General features: G+C 45.7%; 1 protein-coding gene across 9 annotated transcripts in view; it reads left to right on the forward strand.

Moving 5' to 3' along the window:
• Positions 1 to 20,005, forward strand: part of elavl4 (ELAV like neuron-specific RNA binding protein 4) — a 92,342-nt gene that overhangs the window by 1,900 nt on the left and 70,437 nt on the right. For 3 of the 9 annotated variants that reach the window (XM_048251847.1, XM_048251848.1, XM_048251852.1), the window contains exons 1-2: positions 1,991 to 2,584; positions 3,582 to 3,716. In XM_048251847.1, coding sequence (XP_048107804.1) covers positions 2,537 to 2,584; positions 3,582 to 3,716 — 183 coding nt within the window. In that variant the 5' untranslated portion in view covers positions 1,991 to 2,536. Of the gene's footprint in view, positions 1 to 1,990; positions 2,585 to 3,581; positions 3,717 to 20,005 lie in introns of those variants that run through there. The other 6 variants (XM_048251849.1, XM_048251851.1, XM_048251845.1 and 3 more) reach the window with 5 other exon arrangements.

A 20,005-nucleotide genomic window follows, 5' to 3' on the forward strand; every position in this document is an offset into this window, starting at 1 on the left:
TGTACAGACAATGTGTCCTGGCTTAGACAAGAGTGTGTGTGTGAGAGTGTGTTTGTGTGTGTGTTTTTAAGACAGTGTCTCTTCTTCTCGATCTTCTCGATGAGCTTCTTCCTCAGTTCCTTCCATCACTCTTTTGTATTCGAGAGCATCCTTCAAAGATCGCTTAAATATGACTCACACTCTCCATATGCATCACCATTTCTGCACGTATTATCTCTCGAAAGAGAACAACACAACGCTCCGTTTATATTCCCCACCTCTCTCTGACACTTCAAATCTATATCGGCACACACACACACACACACACACACACACACACACACACACACACACTTGGTTTGAGAGATTGTTTTCGAGGAGCATCGTTGTGGCTCTGCCTTTTCACTCTGCTGGCCGAGATCCACCCCAACAGATGGGCCCGTGTCAATAGGCTGCTATTAACTGGACACACACCCCTCTTGGGGGCAGGAGGAAAGTGCAGCAAGCACACGGACGACAGGAAGGGAAGAAGCAAGCGATGCCCAAGGAGGAGACGTGCACAGCTTCAGGCTCAGAGCATCCATGTGTCAGAGGCTTATGGCCTTATCCTTTTTATTCATTTTTAGTATTTTAGTGCTGCAGTTAGATCAGGAGAAAAGATTCCATTTGTATGTTATGTAAGTAGGATCTCTTTTTGCATTTCCTTTTTATTTTCAGTGCTACAATTAGAACAGATTCCATGTGTTCTATGTTTGTCTCATGTACAGATGGGATCTCGTTTTGTATTTCCTTTCAATCATGGCATAAAGATATTTCTATGAGAGCTTTTAGTGTATACGCGACAAAGGAAGACATTTTAACATGCAGATTGCGTTCAAATATCGTCTTGTTTGATCAGCTAAAATATGGTTTTAATAATGTATAAAACAAAGAGACTCATAATCCATGTTTTTCTGTTATGAAAAATTCATCAGTGCCATTATCTTCAAAGATAGTGGCCTGGTGCCAGTTGATCGTGATCCAGAGTAAACAAGGCCAGGTAGCAACGGGAGATGTAAATTCACCAAGATCATATTTAAAGCAAGCACTTATGTGAAAATAAATCGAATCAGCCCTGGGAGTCCCATTCAAACAGTCACAAATTCCTACAAATACATGATATGATTGCAGAGCCCACATTCAGAAGCACTGTAGGCTACTCAGGACAGGACAGCACAATCCAACTGTGCACTGACCATTTGTTCCACACACGTTTTAAAAATGGAGCCCTAAGGTGTTGCAATTTGAGGTGTAACAGGACACAGGCATGTCTGGGTGTGTGTGAATGTGTGTGTGATGGACTCTCGGAGAGAGATGGAGAGAGTGAGAGAAAGAGAGATGGAGAGAGTGAGAGAAAGAGAGAGAGAGAGACGGGGAGAGCACATGTCACGGTGTGGTGGAGTCAAAGAGGACACACTGGTCTAGAGTATCTTAATGGCAGTGCTCCATCAGTATGTCATAAAACTGCTCTCTCTCTCTCTCGCTCCCTCTCTGGTCTCTGTGTGTGTGTGTGTGTGTGTGTGTGTGTGTGTGTGCGTGCATCAAAACAGCTTGAATTGAAGCAAGAGGGTGGCAGAGGAGAAAATGGAATAGAGTCCGAGCCAAGTGTCTCATGTGTTCTACACAAGCATGGGGACAAATGGGTGGGGGGACAGGGCCACGTGTGTGTGTGTGTGTGTGTGTGTGTGTGTGTGTGTGTGTGTGTGTGTGTGTGTGTGTGTTGGAGGGAGGGGTGTCAGAGGGAGGTGGGGGGTGTGAGTGAGTGTAGAAAGGAAAATGAAGCAGATGTGCTAGTGTCATGTTAGTTAGAACAGTCTTCCCACCTTGTGGTAACACGGTGAACTGTAGCTGCATAGGAGCGTGAGCGAGAGGCGGGAGAGGGGGTGAGTGAGTGAGAGCAAGAGAGAGAGACAGAGAGAGGGAGGGAGGGAGGGAGGGAGAGTGTGTGTGAGAGAGAAGAGGAGAGTGAGAGAGTGAAAGCGAGAGAGAGAGGGAGAGAGAGAGAGAGAGAGGGAGAGCAAGAGGGAGTTTAAACTAAGAGCTATGTTTTGGGAGTAGCTAATCTGAAGGCGAGCTGAGTGAGGATCGGAGTGCATTGTGTGAGTCTGTGTGTGGGGAACAGATAAGGCAAGACGGCCGCCAGCCCGACAGCTTGTTTTCATGTGCTGACTCTGGGGAGATTCAAAAAAATATATTGACTCTTCAGTCGTGTGCCGAGACCCTGGGCACGAGCTCCACATTTAACCGAGGTGTAACCAAAACACAGGGAAAAAAAGGGACAAAAAGCGCAACCTAAGACAATATCAAGCAAACAGCTGTTGAGGATTGTTTTTTTCCCTCTATCTCTACCTTTTTTAATCTGTTCATTTTTCATTTTCTTTTTTGCTCGGGACTGACTCCCTGCGTCTCCCTGTAGAGGACGGGAGACATCTGCTGAGGAAGAGCCACTCGCGAGAAAATAATATTTGCTAAATCACAGACCGGACGGTGTTGGGGGAAAAAAAGCACTGACAACAACATGTTTGAAATCAGCCGGACACTCAATGCCGCCTTGTTGAGCAATGAGGTAAAGAACCTGGATTTATTACTTTTCCCATCACCTCTCCGTGTGTGTTGCCAGCCATTCTGTCTCTAATGTTGCGTCTGTATATCTGTGTGTGTGTGTGTGTGTGTTTGTGTGTGTGTGTATCAATGTGCTCATGCTTGTACAATCTTTTATGAGTGGAGGGTTGTGTCAGATAAAAGGAGGAATACTGAAGGCTAGCCATGTGGTTGGTATTTTAAAGGGGCTGTCATGCACATAGCAACAAATTAGTGGCTAGGAGGATGGTGTTTTCTTTGTGTCAGTGTGTGTGTGTGTGTGGGTGTGTGTGCGTGTGCGTGTGTGTGCGTGTGCTTATGTGAGTGTGTGTGTGGCAGACACAACTGTCTCATCTTCTCATTTACCCAAAGCAAGATAGCTATTACTGCTGAGCTTGCTTGACAGAATCGCCCATGTGGGGCTGGGATCATGTGTTTCTGTGTAGTCTGTGCATTTCTGTGTGTGCGTGTGTGTGTGTGTGTGTGTGTGTGTGTGTGTGTGTGTGTGTGTGTGTGTGTGAGTATAGTGTGCATGTGTGTGTGTGTGTATAGTGTGCATGTGTGTGTGTGTGTGTTGTGTGTGTATGTGTGTGTGTGTGTGTGTGTGTGTGTGTGTGTGTGTGTGTGTGTGTGTGTGAGTGAGTGCGTGAGTGTGCGTGCGTGCGTGCCTGCGTGCCTGCGTGCGTGCGTGCGTGCGTGTGTGTGTGTGTTAGTGCTTGTGTGTGCACATTAGTTTAAGCAAGACCGTAAGCACACTCAGCTGGTTGTCAGCATAGTCGTCCACTTTCCCCTCTCTCTCAGTTTCCTTTCTCCTCACTCTGTCCATTCAACGCCCTCTGTCCTTTTTTAACTGTTCTAGTGCCGTCTCTTCTCTCTTCTTCTCCTCTTTTCTCTCCTCCCTCTCTCCCCTTTTTGTCTTCTCTCTTTGTCTCTCTTTGCGTGCTATGAACGAACGAACGAACGTGCGTCTGGCCGGTGAGCAGCATCTCAAGACCATGGTGCGGTTCCCCCAGCACTTGGGACTAGCCCCTGTTGAAGCCTCCACACCTGAGATGCGGTCGCTGCTCTTTCCCACAGACTTGCCCACCACCACCCTCATGGGCTCCAGTTCGCTTTTGGTAAGAGGATAGGCTGAAAAGTGAAATGAAAAACTGGGGGGGAAAAAAACCTCATTGTGTCTCTTTTTAACAGTAAAACAGTAATGTGAATGAGTGAGAAGTAAAGAAACTAACTGAGAAAACAAAGGAAATATGATAGAAATAGTATGCTAAGTCAAAACAAACGGTTAGCCGGGGAATTGTATTAGCGACTGTTTCCATCCCAGTGCTTTGCTTGAGTCATGCTACTAGCTGCCGCAGTAGAGACTGAGGTGATGATTTTTCATGTTTAAACTTTTTGCAGGTGCAAGTACCAGTGGCTTATTTTGACTGTGTGTGTGTGTGTGTGTGTGTGTGTGTGTGTGTGTGTGTGTGTGTGTGTGTGTGTGTGTGTGTGTGTGTGTGTGTGTGTGTGTGTGTAGCACCTTGGTGCGTTTCACATGCATTTTGGATGAAGCCTCTTCCAACCAGTGTGCACAGAACTTTGTGAACTCACTTAATCCCAATCCCTGTATACCCTGAGCACTGCCTCTGGTGTGGTTTGCAAATGGTGGTGATGGTGGTGTTGCTGGTGTGTTTTGACGGTTTGCTTCTGCTGAGGAGCGGAGGGGATACGAGAGGAGAGGATAGGAGAGGAGGGGAGAGGAGAGGAAAGGAGAGGAAGGCAGGCATGGGAAAGACCTCGCAGGAAAGCAGCGTAAAGAGAGAGACAGAGAGAGAGAGAGAGAAAATCCCTGACTTGGTGCATTAAATGGACATGAAACTGTGGGTGTCTAATCTGCGCTGGGCTCTTGTTCCGCTCCCCGTCAGCCAGGCTCAGGCTTCCAGCCCCGGAGCTCTACTTCAGCTTTCTCTCAAACATCATCGCCATGCTGACAGCACTGCACCCAGGGCTGCTGCCAAGCGCACACCCACCGCACACAGGGCGCCGCCAAGGAATACCAACGAGAAAACAAACAGCACTTTGAACCAAACAAACATCCCGTACCGTACCGGCCTCTCTCTCTCTCTCTCTCTCTCTCTCTCTCTCTCTCTCTCTCTTTGCCAGCTCGGCATAGGAGATGTTCGCTGTCCTCCAGCCAAATGCTGCTGTTCAAGGACAGGTTTTCTCTAGAGAGGTGATGCCACTCCATCTTTAGAAAGGATCAGGAAATGGGCTTCTTAAGGTGTGGCTGCTCGCTGCGTGTTGTTGCTGAGGGACTGAGAGTGCTGGGATTGCGTGTCCATTAAACTAAATCACCTGAATCGATTGCGATACTTACTGTCAAAGGGATCAGTGAGGACATTTTTGTATTGTTAGAGCGATCACATGTTACATGTGCAGTTCATCAAATGTAGTGAAATCAGTAGTACAAATGTTTAAAAAATAAACATCAACACAAGGAAGTCAGTTCATGTTTTTTACCTTTCATTATTAATTGTTTGACCCCCATACTTGATGATTTTGTGCAATCATCTTTTTGCTCTCATTTACCCGTTTGCTTCACTGAAAAGAAAATCAATCGATCTCAAAGGGGTTTTAACCTTTTTGTTTTTAGTTGTTCATTTCCATATACTGGTATTTGTTTTGCATGAGGACCTTTCCGACGTGCCTTAGAAATGTAATTAACCAGGTTAAAATAGACCATCGCTAGAGTGATTAATGGTGTCTTCATTTACTGGCTCCAAATCATTTGCATACATTAGACAGTGTGCGCTGGCGCTTTGTGAGAAGTGCAGGCCACTGAATGACCGGCTGCGTAGCCACACGTCGCGCGCCCACATCCCCCTGTGAGGGAATGACAGGGCCTGTCTGCCATTGTGATTCTGCGGAGACGCTGCAGTGCGGTCAGGCGGTGTTTACAGCACTCGCCATGGCGACGGAGAGTCCGGAATATTCCACATTCATCACCGGTGCCTTTCGTAACATGCTGTTTTCTTTGTCGCTATTGTTGTAGTCATAGTATCTTTCGGACTGATTTTTTCATGCACAGTTGGTAGCCTCAGGTTTCAAAAGACGAATCATTACTGCCGGTTATTGACAACAAATATCTAGGATACACTTCTCACTGATAATTAAAATAAAAATCAAAGCATTAAAGATATTTAAAAACAAAACAACGTGTAGATTTTTTTTTCCATGCAAAGATTCTTCTAAAAAGCCAACAATCCCTGATGAATTGAAAAAATGCTTTTGACAAAAGGCTTGAGCTCTCTCTCCCCTGTTAAACATCTCCCCCACTGAAAGAACTTAATGGCTGTGATCTCAGCCGATTGCCAATGATGTCCCAGAAGCTGTTTGCTGTGCTCGCGGGATTCCGTGTGTCCGTGTGTGTGTGTTTGTGTGTGTGTGTGTGTGTGTGTTTGTGTGGGTTTGTGTGCGTGTGGGTTTGTGTGGGTGTGAGAGAGTCTGTAAACGAGTATGTGTGTGTGTGTGTGTGTGTGTGTGTGTGTGTGTGTGTGTGTGTGTGTGTGTGTGCCAACAGAGGCTGAAATAATGTCCAGCCAGCTGGAGAAATGTAATGAGCTCTGTAGAAGAACCTGCTGACACTGGACTGCCCGAGCCGTAGCAGGAACCAGAACCAAACCAGACCCTGAAGTACAGCCAGAGCAGGAGTGGGAGTGGTGTGCTGCAGTGTGCTCCATCTCCTAATAACATTAGCCTCCTCCCTCTCTCTCTCTCTCTCACCCTATCTCTCTCTGTCTCTTTCTCTCTCACTCTCACACACACACTACTATCTCTTTCTATCTCTTTCTCTCTCTCTCTCTCTGAGAGGTTCAGGCTTGTGCAAGACAGCAGAGATAATCAATCACTTAGACCATAAATGGCAAATGAAAAAAAGCCAACAGTATGTACGTATGGGCATGGCTAAAGCCAATGCTGGTGGGTTTATGTGAGGATGTGTGTGTGTATGTGTGTGTGTGTGTGTGTGAGAGAGAGAGACAGAGAGAGAGAGAGAGAGAGAGAGCTCCTTCACTGGTTGTTCTTTAAAAGCTGCTGTGTTTCACATTGTCCAGATTCATTTAGTAACTTAATTTTCTGCTGTTTCATCACAGAAAAAAAAACAAAAAACACATTTGAGACGATTCCACCCCCGCCCCTCCCGCCCAAAAAATAAGCCTCACAACCCGAGAGGTGATGAGCCGGGCAGTGAGGGGAGAGTGTGGCGATTGGCAAGTGGCTCCTGGCCCCCCGAGAGACAGCAAGGGTCATCTCTATTCCACAACAATGATTAGCTGCGCCCATCTGGCGTGCCAAGCCCAGTTCTTCCTCTACTGATTGCCGTGTTTCTCTGGTTAATGTACTCCAGGAAATGAGCCCGCTTCGCCTGTCTGTTCCCCAGCCCGCCCGCCCCTTGCCTGACAAACAGGTGCAGCATTCTGCACCGCACAAAGACGCTGCAGGCACACCCGGCTCTCTAAACACACACACACACACACACACACACACACACACATGCACGCATGCAGAGCAGACACACTCTCAGAAGGAAGAATAAGACATAAAATAAAAAAAAACTCCTGCGTCGCTTAGGGTTCAATAGCAGGAAATTGCCATGGATTAGAATCCCATTCTCTGATGTGGATTACCGTATATCCAGTTTGGCTGCTGCATCTCTTAGCATGTTGTGTATAATGCAGTACGGTATTTCTCTAATAGCATAGCTGTCAGGTCATTTTAGAAAAGGTTAAGCTCACCAATGTATTGTGTAAATTGTGGATATGAATCTCTGCTTTTTTGAGGAGGATGATTGACAGAAAAGGACAAGCGAGGGACACCACTGTGACGTGTGTGTGTGTGTGTGGATGTGTGTGTGTGTGTGTGTGAACTGAGACACGTGTGAGAGAGGCTCTTCCTGGAATCCTGTGTGTGTGTGTGTGTGTGTGTGTGTGTGTGATGTTCTTCCTGGAAGCCTGTTCCATCAGCTGTGACCAAGGCAATGCTCTGTGGCAGAGCAAGCTTTAATTTGGGCAGAATGGTGCTCCAAAGTGCTATTTATCCTGCAGGTCAATCAGCGGTCACCTGAGCCTGCTGCTGCAAGAGACCACTACTCAACTTTGAGCATGCTGCTGCGAGAGGGCGTGCAGCTGCTGCGTGTGTGTGTGTGTGTTTGTCTTTTATGCCAGCTGTGTGTATACATGTGTATGTATGTGTGTGTGTGTGTGTGAGAGAGAGAGAGATAGAGAGAGCAAGAGAGAAATGGGAAAGAGGGAATGTTTGTCTATGTGTGTGAGGGTGATGGTGAGGGTGAGCATCAGTCCACCTTCCCACCTAAAAATACATCAATAGAGAAATATCTCTTTAGAATTTCCATACTCAAATATGTAATAATTGTAGCATAGCATATAATAACACATCACTACACTGTTATTTGTTTCATTCCTACTTTATCAACCAATGTGATTCAGTATTGTAACTGATCGGTAAAATTACAAAAAACAGAATAGAAATGACAATAGAACAATAGAATAGTTTTTTTTTTTTTTGTGTTTTGTGTTTGTCTGTTCTGTGTGCAACAGAGAGCACTTTAGCAGTTGGATTGTTTTATATAACCCTCAGAGGGTTGTATGGGCTCCCTCTGAGCACTCGCTCGCTCTAAAAATAAACTCAATGTCAAGTCACCAATCCACCGGCGAACATTGCCATCTCGATGAGGAGGGGTGGAGGCGCACACGGCACACCGTATCCCAGCACAGAGCGGCGTGTCCAAGCCATCAGCCACAGTCCGGCCGGAGGTCATTCCTTTTCTCCTATTTTCAATTACAGAGAGCAGGCACGAGGAGCCCGCTGCAGAGGAGCAGATGTTATTGGCTCTCGCTCAAAGCCCGGGCATCTCCACTGACCACACACTTTTCCATTAGCTTCATGTTTGCCATCTTTGCCAATCTACGCAAAGATTTTTTGTTTTGTTTCATTTATTTGTTTTATTATTATTTTTATTTTATTTTTTTACACTGACTCAATATCAATTCTGGAAGCACAATCTGTGGTTCTTCAGATTGGAGCCAAAATAAACCTGTTCACGATGAAGACATATTGGTTTGTGAACAAACAGAGGCACAGGCACACACGAGCATCAGGTGTATGACACAAACCACACAAGAGAAAAGTAACACTTACAAAAACAACCAAAGTGACTTTTCTCTGAAAAACAAATTAATTCTCACCCTTTACACCTCACGAAGAAACAGATGTTGTTTGTGGCCCTGCATAACAGAGCGAGACATCTAGCAAGAGCTAGCTCCTCAGTTAGTCCTACTGTACAGGTGTACAGGTGTGTGATTATATGAGTTGTGTATGCTTGTACATGTGTGAGTGTGTGTGTATGAATATATATATATATATATATATATATATATATATATATATGAATATATATATATGTATACTGAATATTTGTGTATGATGTGTGTGTGTGTGTGTGTGTGTGTGTGTGTGTGTGTGTGTGTGTGTGTGTGTTTGTGTGTGTATGCGTGTGTGTGTGTTTGTGTGTGTATGCGTGTGTGTTTCACCACCACCACTGCACACACTGCGGCAGCCTGAAGGGCTGGTATGGGCAGCTGGGAGCAGGTCCACTGGTAGCCCTGAGTGGAGGGATGACAGGAGCAGGTGTGTGTGTGTGTGTGTGTGTGTGTGTGTGTGTGTGTGTGTGTGGCGTAGACCCACCGGGTGTACAGCACCGGCCCTTGGTCACAGAGCCAGACCCACCACAGCCCCGGACCCTGACACAGAGCCCTTAGCCGGGGAAGAGCAGGTGCCACCTCTCCTCCCCCTCGGCACACACACACACACACACACACTCAAACATGAATACACACATACGCACACACACAGAAATACACAGACACACATACTGATGCAGTACTTTACATATAGAAACAAAAAGATCACACACACACACACACACACACACACACACACACACACACACACACACACACACACAAACACAGACACACATACACACATACACACATACTTACAAAGGCACAAGCAGACAGATCCACATTCCAGGCCCCAGAAAACACTTGCTAGTGGCACATACAGACACACGCACACACACACACACACACACAGACTGTGTCATCAAATCACTGGGACTAAGGGCTCACAAACTGGTGGCACACTATTATGCGTCAACACTGGGAGCTGGATTTGAATCACAATCCACACGGCAGTGGATTTAGCAGCAGCTTTGGGGCACTCCCTTTGATGTGTCGACTACGGCAAGCAGGAGGTGAGCGTTTAGAGGGTTTGGGAGACATTGTGGAGATGAGTGAGGCTCCAGTGTAGAGGAAGGTCAGATCTGGTGATGCAGGTATGCTGACCTGGAAGTAACCGCCTGTGATGTCCCCTACAGAGGGAGAGAGAGAGAGGGGGGGGGGGGGTGGAGGGAGAAAGGCAGAGAGAAGAGGATCATAGATCTCTTTTGGAAAAAGCCTGCCCACAGCTCATTGTGTCAGGGTGTCTGTGTGTGTGAGAGAGAGAGAGAGAGAGAGATTGAAATTGTGTGTGTGTGAGAGAGTATGAGTGTGATCTGTATGCAGTGTTGAAATGTAACGGAGTACAAATACTTCGTTACTGTACTTAAGTAGAAATTTCACGTATCTGTACTTTACTTCACTATTTAAATTTATGTGAACTTCCACTTTTCCACCACTACATTTCCTAGATAAAATGTATACTTTTACTCCGTTATATTTCCACTAAGCATCTTCGTTACTCGTTACTAAAACATAAAATTAGAAAAAATGTGTGCGACTGCAATAAGGGAGGTTTGGCGAATCACTGCTCCTAGATTGCATTACGCACACTCCGCACGCTGCGCGCTCTATTTCAGCTCTTGTTTGTTGCTAAAGGAGGAGGACGCACAACTGAAACCGCCATGGAAGCACGAGCACCTTCTGGAGGACCTCCCGTTATCATAGATGACCACCACCACGATAGAGGTGAACTCGGTGAACAGGGTAGTGGTGAATATAACGTCATACACCCATGGCCGTATTTGCAAGAAATGTTTCTGTACATCGGCTACCTGCCCTAGCGGCCTGTAAAAGGCATCCATAGCATCGCAGGAGTTGTCTTCAGTCCAAGAAGAGTAAAGGCTTCTACATACTCGATGCACCCGACCGGTAGCGCGACAACGTGACGTCAAAATGACGTAGATCTTGCTGGCGCGCCAGGATTTAAGCCAGCGAGGTAGCGCACCACTCGTTTTTTTCAGACGAGCGCGACAAAGCGGAAACAGGAAGATGAACTAGTTTGAGGGCAAGCAAGAGTTGCAGTGTTTTGTTACAGTCGTGAATTTTTAATAGTTTGCTGGATAAGTTAACAAAGTTACCAGCGAGAGTTGCAACACATGGAATTAAGAGGAAAGAATAGAAACAATTTATTTTCAAACAAAGGATATCTATTAAGGCCTGAACAAAATCTCTTTCCACTTCAGGAAATTACAAAAACTCAGCCAGCTGCTAGCTAGCTAGCCAGCTAACTAAACTGTTTAAATTATTAAAATTTCCCTCGGGATGACTAAAGTATCTATCTATATATACATCTATCTATCTATCTTTCTATCTGTGCACACACCTTGGAAACTAGATGATAATGATGATGGTAGTTGTTAATAGTAGCAACCAAAGTGTGAAGTACCATCAGAGGCTAGCGTGTTTCTTACTGCGGCTTCTTCTGCTGTGTAACGTAGTTAGCGTTACGGTACCGATCCACTTGCATGACACGTCATCCGCATGGGGTCGCGCTGCCTCCCCTCGTTCAGTCGTGTGTGGGCGTTTCGTTTAAAATGTCAGTTACCAGCTCATATTCAGTTCGTTTTAACGTATCTTAAGTGTTTTTCTACAAATGGACCACAATTTTAGGCATGTACTTAACAGTATACAACACATTAATAGCCTAAACAAATTATGCAAGCCATTTCGAAATCTTGTTTTATTTAAACTACTCAATGCAATCTCACATCCTCACCAGAAACACCAACAGTCAATATATTCATCCAAATCCAAGTTTTGTTTGTTTTATGGACTACTAGGTGGTCGTGGAAGAGATCATTAAAACATTATTTGTCTTGTAAGCGGAACCAAAGTTTCACAGGCACCGTTGTGGTAGAACAAAGGACCTACAACCTCGTCCTTTCATTGGAGAGTCGCCTTGCGTTCAACGGATTCATTTGTTTAAAGCTGGGCATCGGCCAGCTTTTTGACGCGCGACATTATATTAAATGCAGCGCTGCCTTCCCGGAATGCTTTGCGGGCACGTTAAAGTCGCTTCACGTCACCCATAGGACTAGAGTGGAATGCAACACGACAAAATGATGTGAAGTACATGTGGATCTGTACCGTTAGTCTTTTCACAACAGCGACACCTCTGTTCAGGAGAATATTGCAAATAGTGTCGCGACCACCATGCGCGAGTATAAATGGTTATGGCGCTTCTGTGACGTCACATTGTCGCGCTACTGGTCGGGTGCGTCAAGTATTTGGGACGTTTAAGACTGAATCAGGCCCGGGGTGGGTAATCGGGAGAATTCCCGGTGTGCCGCTTCACTTTTGGGCCGTTCGAGGAAACAAATATTGACATTTGTCACGTTAGTCTATCTTTTTCTTAAAAGTAGGACACGTTCGCATTCTGTGCATGACACCAATGCAATGCCTCTGCATGGGTTGTAGCCTACGTGAGGGAGTTCTCCCCTCCCAAAAAGAGTTGGTTGGGTCCATATAGCCCGTCTTTTCCAAAAAGTTTTCTCAGATACAGATAGCCAAGCCGGCCCTACAGTAGACACAAGCGTCAGGAAGGATGGAGGGTAGAAAGAGGCCAGGAGAGACTGAGCAGCAGATCAACCAGTCAACCATTGAAAATTATGAGCCGGAAATTAGTGATGAGGAGGCCATGACTACAGGGACAAGTAGAGAGGATAAATTAAAGTTATTTAATGTACAGTAAGAAAGAACAATTACCCTACATGATAAACCTATATGCCTTGTTTGCTCAAAAGAGGGTGTAGTAAAGGAGTAGGCTAAATCACCAAACAACAATATAGCCTACCCATGCAAAAAACATGTAGCCTAAACATTAGTTCAATATGCCTCTTTGTGGAAGCATGGGATAGGCTACATTTCAAAGGCTTTCTTTCTTTCTTTCTTTCTGTTTTGGTAACTTGTTGAATAGTGGAATATTTTTTGTTAACTTCTCAGTTAAAGTGAATTATTATATAACCGTTACACATTTGTTGAACCATGGTACTAATAAAAACTACAGGATAGTAAGAGCTGAAATGTTGCTTAATTTATCCAATTTCCACCACTATGGTCGGTCTTGGGCCTGAAAATCCCGGGCACTGAATTCTGGCAACTTTGAAAACCAGCTTCTTTTGAAGATGAACAAACACCTTTTAAGTTTCAACTAATGACTGGTATATTAGTAGCTGCTGGACATAGGTGGCCTGTGTGTGTGTGTGTGTGTGTGTGTGTGAGTGACGGTGACCTGGAGAGTAAGCCCTAGAAATGCTCATGCCACATGACCAAAATGTTCTCCCTACAAGCAGGTAATTTTTTTTTGTGAAAGAAATAAGTTATTTATTTTTCATTTCAGAGAATTGTGCCTAAAAAGTCCTAGAAAAGAATGTTATTTGATTTGATGAGTGAGATTAAGAAGATATGGGAACCCTGAATATGCTTTATGCTTTACTATAAGAAAGCCAAAATAAAGTTTACAATAAAAGTTCAAAATAAAACTGCTTGCTTTTCACTTTTTACTTTTACTTCAAATACTTAAGTACATTAAATATCAGAAAATTACTTTTGATACTTAAGTACAGTATATATCAGATACTATAGTAATATTCTAAAAGGCAACTTTCACTTCTACCAAAGTCTTTTTCTAGTATGATACTTGTACTTTTACTCAAGTATTGCTTTCTAGTACTTTATACAACACTGTCTGGATGTGTCTGAGTATGAGCATGTGTGTGTGTGTATGTGTGAGTGAGTGAGTGTGTATGTGGAGTGTGTGCGTGTGTGTGTGAGTGCGTATGTGTGAGTGTGTGTGTGTGTATATGTGTGTGCGTATGTGTGAGTGAGTTAGTGAGTGTGTATGTGTGAGTGTATGTGTGAGCATGTGTGTGTGAGCATGTGTGTGTGTGTGTGTGTGTGTGTGTGTGTGTGTGTGTGTGTGTGTGTGTGTGTGTGTGTGTGAGCATGTGTGTGTGTGTGTGTGTGTGTGTGTTGTGTGTGTGTGTGTGTGTGTGTGTGTGTTCGACAGGGGTCCATTCATCATGCAGGAGGCAGTGGTGTTTGTCTGAGATTGTGCTGCGGTGAAAATGAACATCTGAGCAGAGAAAGCAACAACACACACACACACACACACACACACACACCAGCCGGCGAACACTGCAGAGCTTTGTAGTCCAGACGAGAGCACCTTGCCCCGTGCCAGCTAAAAACGCCACACACACACACACACACACACACACACAAAACACAAAGACTAACAGCCTGCCAGGCGCCAGGCGCCACACCACAAGCGTTTCCAATAGTGCAACGCCAATGCTAGATTGATCATGCTAATGGCATAATAGCATCTAAGGAAATAATATTGTGGATATGGTGCATTAGGGCATGTGTGTTTTTATTTATACCACTGACTGGATCGCAATTTGCACTACCATGGCATTTCACTTCTGGTACCGAATAAATGGCCAAATTACCCGATAATACAGGCTATTGTTTCTGCGTCTATTTACAATTGTCTCAGAATAAATATAAATGGAAAGCTGCATAAATAAATAAATTAGACGGTGCAGCATGAATGCCTAAAAGCAGGGTTTATGCGCCTCGACGTTAGCACTGTAATGACTGCTTTTGGTAATTAGCGCCAGGCTGAGAAAGGGCATTCGCCAAAGTGACTCTTATTCAGAACAGAACAACACTGTTGCTGAAGCACTTCTTCCCCCTCCGTCTGTAATCCCTCTCCTTCTGCACCGACACCAAAATCCCTGCGACCACCCCCAACACCCCCACACACACACACACACACACACACACACACAAACCCCTACCCCCAAAAAAGGACAGACTGTCATTATGAACTGAGATAATCTCATCATAATAGAAGACAGAAAAGGAACAGCAGACCTCTTCTGGAGACGCAGGCCTAATTCGACATGCGTTAATTCTCCCAAAGGCCCTTGTCACATGTTGACACCAAATTACACCGGGCCATTATACGCGCACGCGAGCCATGGCATCATGAGCGGTCAGACAAATTGGATGCACCTGCTATTTGAGGATCACAATCATCCGCCAGTATAGGGTGGCTGGCTATCTACCGACGAGAGCCTAAGGCCGACGGTAGAAGAGGTGACGGTGACGGAGGCAGCGGCGTGAGTCATTCCTCGCCGGCTGATTGCGGAGTGATAAATGCGGACGAGCGCCTGAGCGATAGGCTGTGCCCGGAAGTTGACATGTTGATGAACAGACCTGCATTGTGGAATTGATAGTTTCTTACCCAGTGCGTTCTTACTGATTTACTAATTGTTTGGGGGGATGGCTGCTGCAGCTGTCATGAATAAATGATGTCTCCTTGGCGTGTGCGTCGAGGATGGCTGAAGCAAACCTCTGCGCCGTGGAGTGACCTCCTCGAGCGTTGGAGAGAGGGAGGGAGAGAGAGAGAGAGAGAGAGCGAGACTCTGATATTGGTTGCAGCCCCGAGGAGGAGAGAAGAGGAATCGTCCCCACTAGTTTTCCAGTGCATAAATAATGCATGGCATCTAACAGTGAGCATTAGGGTTTTAAATGGTCGAGCATGATGCCTGCCACAGACGTCAATAGGCAGCCTCTGAAATGACGCAGTTTTAGAAAGAGCAGAAAATGTATTTACGTGTGGTATTTAAACCTCTTTCCCCCACCCCTCTCCTACCTCTCTCTCTCTTTCCATTTTTATTTCTCTTTTCCCATCTCTCTCTCCTACCTCTCTCTTTCCATTTCTATCTCTCTCTCTCTCTATCCCTCTGTCATATGGCTTGCTGCCTCTTACACTCTGATTACTAACCTTGCTGCCAGGGCTTTCCGGGGGAAATCAGAGCGAGGCAGAGCAGCAGAGACGTTGCATTGCACAGGAATGACTTTAGCTTCACCGGAACATGGGGCCTGGAGAGCCAAGGGGATAAAGGATGTTCACACACAGAGATGGGAGGAGACGAGGAGGAGACAGAAAATGAAGAGAAAGAAATAGAGAGAGAGAGAGAGAGAGAGAGAGAGAGAGAGATTGCATGCTCACAGATTACCCCTGAGATTTGGGGACAACCGCACAAATAACATCCCGTATAATTTAAAGATAACAAATTTTAGAGGTGACCACTGGCAAGGAAATGGCTTTGTCTTCCTCGCACCCTTCTTCTTGTTCAGCTGCACTGTAAATTCACTCTTTTTGCAGCAGGTAATATCCTGTGACTGTCATTACACCAAGAAACGCAACAAACAATGGTCCAAAAAAAGGAGCAAAAAAGCCATGACAAAGTCCTCTGCAGAGCGCCCCCTGCGGGCCAGACGGGGTGGTTCAGTGAGGCGGCCATGTCGTCTGTGGTGTGTGTTGTGTTTCGCGGGGGCCACCAGGCCCGGGCGCAGTGGGCACGGAGAGGCTGGCGGCTCTGGAGGGTGGCGCTGATTAAAGCCTGGTGCAGATGGGCCACAGCGGTCAGCCTCATTGCGTGATGGTGGAATCCGGCTGGGATCAAACACAGCGCAGCGTCCCCAACTCATCCCCTCCCTCCCACACACACACACACACACACACACACACACACACACACACACACTCCTCAGCTCACGGCCCGTCTGCACATCTCCAACACCCCTGCAGTGCCCAGCATACACACACACATACAGACACACACACATTCACATTCACACACATAAACACAGATACATGCACAGATACAAACACACACACACACACACACACACACACACACACATGAGGACATGCAGACACACACACACATACACACACTGAAGAAAAAACAGTTGCATCCACGCACACTCCAAACACACACACACACACACACACACACACACTTACACTAACAAAAAACAGAGCGAAAGAGAGAGCATGAGTGATGACAGTGATGGCGGTGCTGATGACAGGAAAACAAATTGCTTGCGTGCATTTTTCCCCCTCGTATCCTATACATCAGACAAGCGCACCACTGAGCCCCAAATGGACCATAATCAGACTCTCCGACTGCGCCTGCATCCTGATGCTAGGGTACATACAAAGGAAGAAAAAAACAACCTCGCTTTCATCTTTCTAACTACAAAAAGGATTGAGGTGATGTTACTGGAAGCATAAATGAGAACCATTACATTACACCATACACTACATACTGTTGTGTTCTTTTATATTAAAGTTTGAAATTATGCAATATATATTTCAAGAACATAATTATCAAAGAAACCACAATAAACAATGTTTTTCTTACCATAACAGTGTTAAAGCATAGAGTCAACAACGAGTAACCATTTTTACAAATGAGTTAAAGTAAAATCTTGGCTTAAATCCAATGCTCTTTTACTTGAGCTTTGTGGCATGACACGAGCCACAACTCAAACTAATGCTCTGTCCTGTCCTGTCCAGGTAGAGTAGAATTGGGACTGAAAACTGCTTGTGACGAATGTTGTGCAGTCTTGTCCTGAAGCCAGCATGAAGAATTCATGTGTTGGTGAAGTGTTCCTCCGAGGTGCTGATGGGGACTGAGGCTGAAACTCCCATGATTCATGTCTTCTGACACACAGAGTGATTGGCTGTCGGGAGAAGGAAGCTTTGCTTTTTATTCGCAAAGAGCTCGATAAAGCGAGATTTGGCAGTTTGAAGATACTGTAATGTACGAGCTCAGGATAGACACGAGCGCGCCAGGCTTATGCAAAGTAAAACTGAGCAAAATGGATTAACACTATGCATCTATCAGCAGACTTCTAGCCAAATGGATACAAAAACATTTGTGGCTCTGACTTCTTTCAAGCATTGAATGATAACCAATAACTCAATTTTGGTTACACTGACTTTATCCGGTTTCAGAAAGACAAAACGTGCATAAGAGCCAAAGTCATCAAAACAACACAAGCTAGTTTATTACACCATGCGCTAGGAACACATTAGGAGATGGATAATAACCGTTACATGCAGGCTTACGCATTCTCCGGCTCTGTATTCATTTGTTTGTTTGTTTGTGTGTTTGTCTCTGAGATGAAAGCCATATTGCAATTTATTTTCATTTCCCTTCTCCGAGGCAGCCTGCGCTGTGCCGTGAGCATGTGCATGTGTGTGTGTGTGTGTGGTTCTGTGGCGTACGGTGGTGTGTGTTGGTGTGAAGTGCGTTGTGAACAGATTGCACAGGGAGTCTCCGCGTGTCTGACTCGAGGCCCGATAGGAGCCGCCCGGTCGGCCAGACAGGCAGGTGGCAGATGACACTTCCGATCCGGTTAGTGGCCGCCATTAGAGATGTCAGAGCAGCACAGGCACAGAGGGGGGGGGGCGGCATCAGGGCAGGGGTGCTGGTGGGATGTGGAGTGTGTGTGTGTATGGAGAGGGTTTTAACTGAAGGGTCAGAGGCTAATCAGCCTCAATTAACCATGTAAGCCTACACACATGTATATTTACTTAATGACCAGAGGCCTTTATTTTGGATGCCTTCATTTTTTATAAGGAAACCTACCTAAACACTATCAGTATGTGTATTTTCCAATCACTAAACCCATGACCTAGGAGGCATTGTAAGCTACCAGTGAAGTGACAGGCCCTCTGTGTATGACCCCACACCTCATCCTCCACACTGAGCCTCAGCTACACCGCTGCCCAGTCACACGGTCAGCCAGCTAGACTTAGACTTGTTCATTTGGCTGATGTTTTTATCCAAAGTAACTTACATGTGTCAATTATGACAAGGGCTAGTCTCCCCAGAGTAACTCAGGGTTAGGTGTCTGGAACCCACAACTTTTCTGGCTAGCCCAGTTCCTTAGCCACTATGCTACCACTGCCCCTGAGCCGGAACACTTTTAATTGCACTGCTATTGTCAGTCTTGTACCAGTCATGCGCAGCATCCATCCAACCCGAAGTTAAACAGCCTCGTTTAGCCTCCGCGGCTATTAATCTCAATGTTATTCTCACGTCACATTTTCAGGCTTTGGGTAGCCTACATCAACAGACACACTGATTTAGCCATGAGGATCTGACCGCTTGTGTAAGGCCGGTCACGGCAGGGAGAGTGTGTTATCTGCAACATTTAGCAGGTGAAGCTCCAGCGAGGTCTGAACAGGGAAGACTTGAAATGAGTCAGTAATGAGCGACACTTCCTTAACACGTTCAGAGTGACACTCCGCCTTGGATCTGCACATCTCCGTCTTTAAATAAACCTGTGATTATGCAGAGTGACAATTACGACTTGCGTAGAGTTGCTTCATCCCACAGTAAGATTTCACCGCCTCTGTGGTTTTCTAGCAATTATCGCCATGCCAGTTACATGTTTCAACATGACCCGCACCAAGCAGAGAAAGCAGTACCAGCCCAAATACAGATATCTTCCTTCTCTACAAATATATTTGACTTCTGAATTAAAAAAACAGCACAGAGCAGCATACAAAAGCATACAATAGTATTTGATTTTCTTAGATGTCAAATAAAACGACTATAAAAAGAGGGATCTGTATATGTGTTTTTGTGTGTGTTTGGGTGTTTTGTTTTGTATTAGTTTGAGTGTGTGTGTGTGTGTGTGTGTGTGTGTGTACGCGCACACAAGTGCATGCTCCTGTGTGTGTGTGTGTGTGAGCATGAGATGTAATCATGGGTGGGTAAAGTCATTTAGGCTAAAACAAAGCGTTGGCCAATTGGGTGTGCTGCTGTTAGTGGGGCGGGACTTGGCCAGGGGCTGGCAGGGGCTCAGAGCAGGGGCAGAGGCTCGCCGAGTTCAAAGCAATTAGCCCAGTAATGGCCTGCAGACCAGTGGGCTCTCAGAGAAGGCCCGGCTCCGGCCTACTGGATCTGGTTCTGGTACCGAGACTAGTGGTGGTGGTGGCGTTTAAATGGTGCTAAGTACACGACTGGATCAGACCATAGAGGCTTGAGGAGACAAGTGTGTGTGTGTGTGTGTGTGTGTGTGTAAATCTGTGTGGGTTTCTGCACATAGGCTTTGTGACAATAAAAGAAGCTAAGACAAAGGTAGAGAGGGAGAGACAGAGAAAGACGGGTGGTCTGTTGTGTCTGTATTTGTGTTCACGTGGGGTAGAGTGCCTCTGTGTGTGTGTGTGTGTGTGTGTGTGTGTGTGT

Source organism: Alosa alosa, chromosome 9 (genome assembly GCF_017589495.1).
Source record: "Alosa alosa isolate M-15738 ecotype Scorff River chromosome 9, AALO_Geno_1.1, whole genome shotgun sequence".
Classification (NCBI taxonomy): Eukaryota; Metazoa; Chordata; class Actinopteri; order Clupeiformes; family Clupeidae; genus Alosa; species Alosa alosa.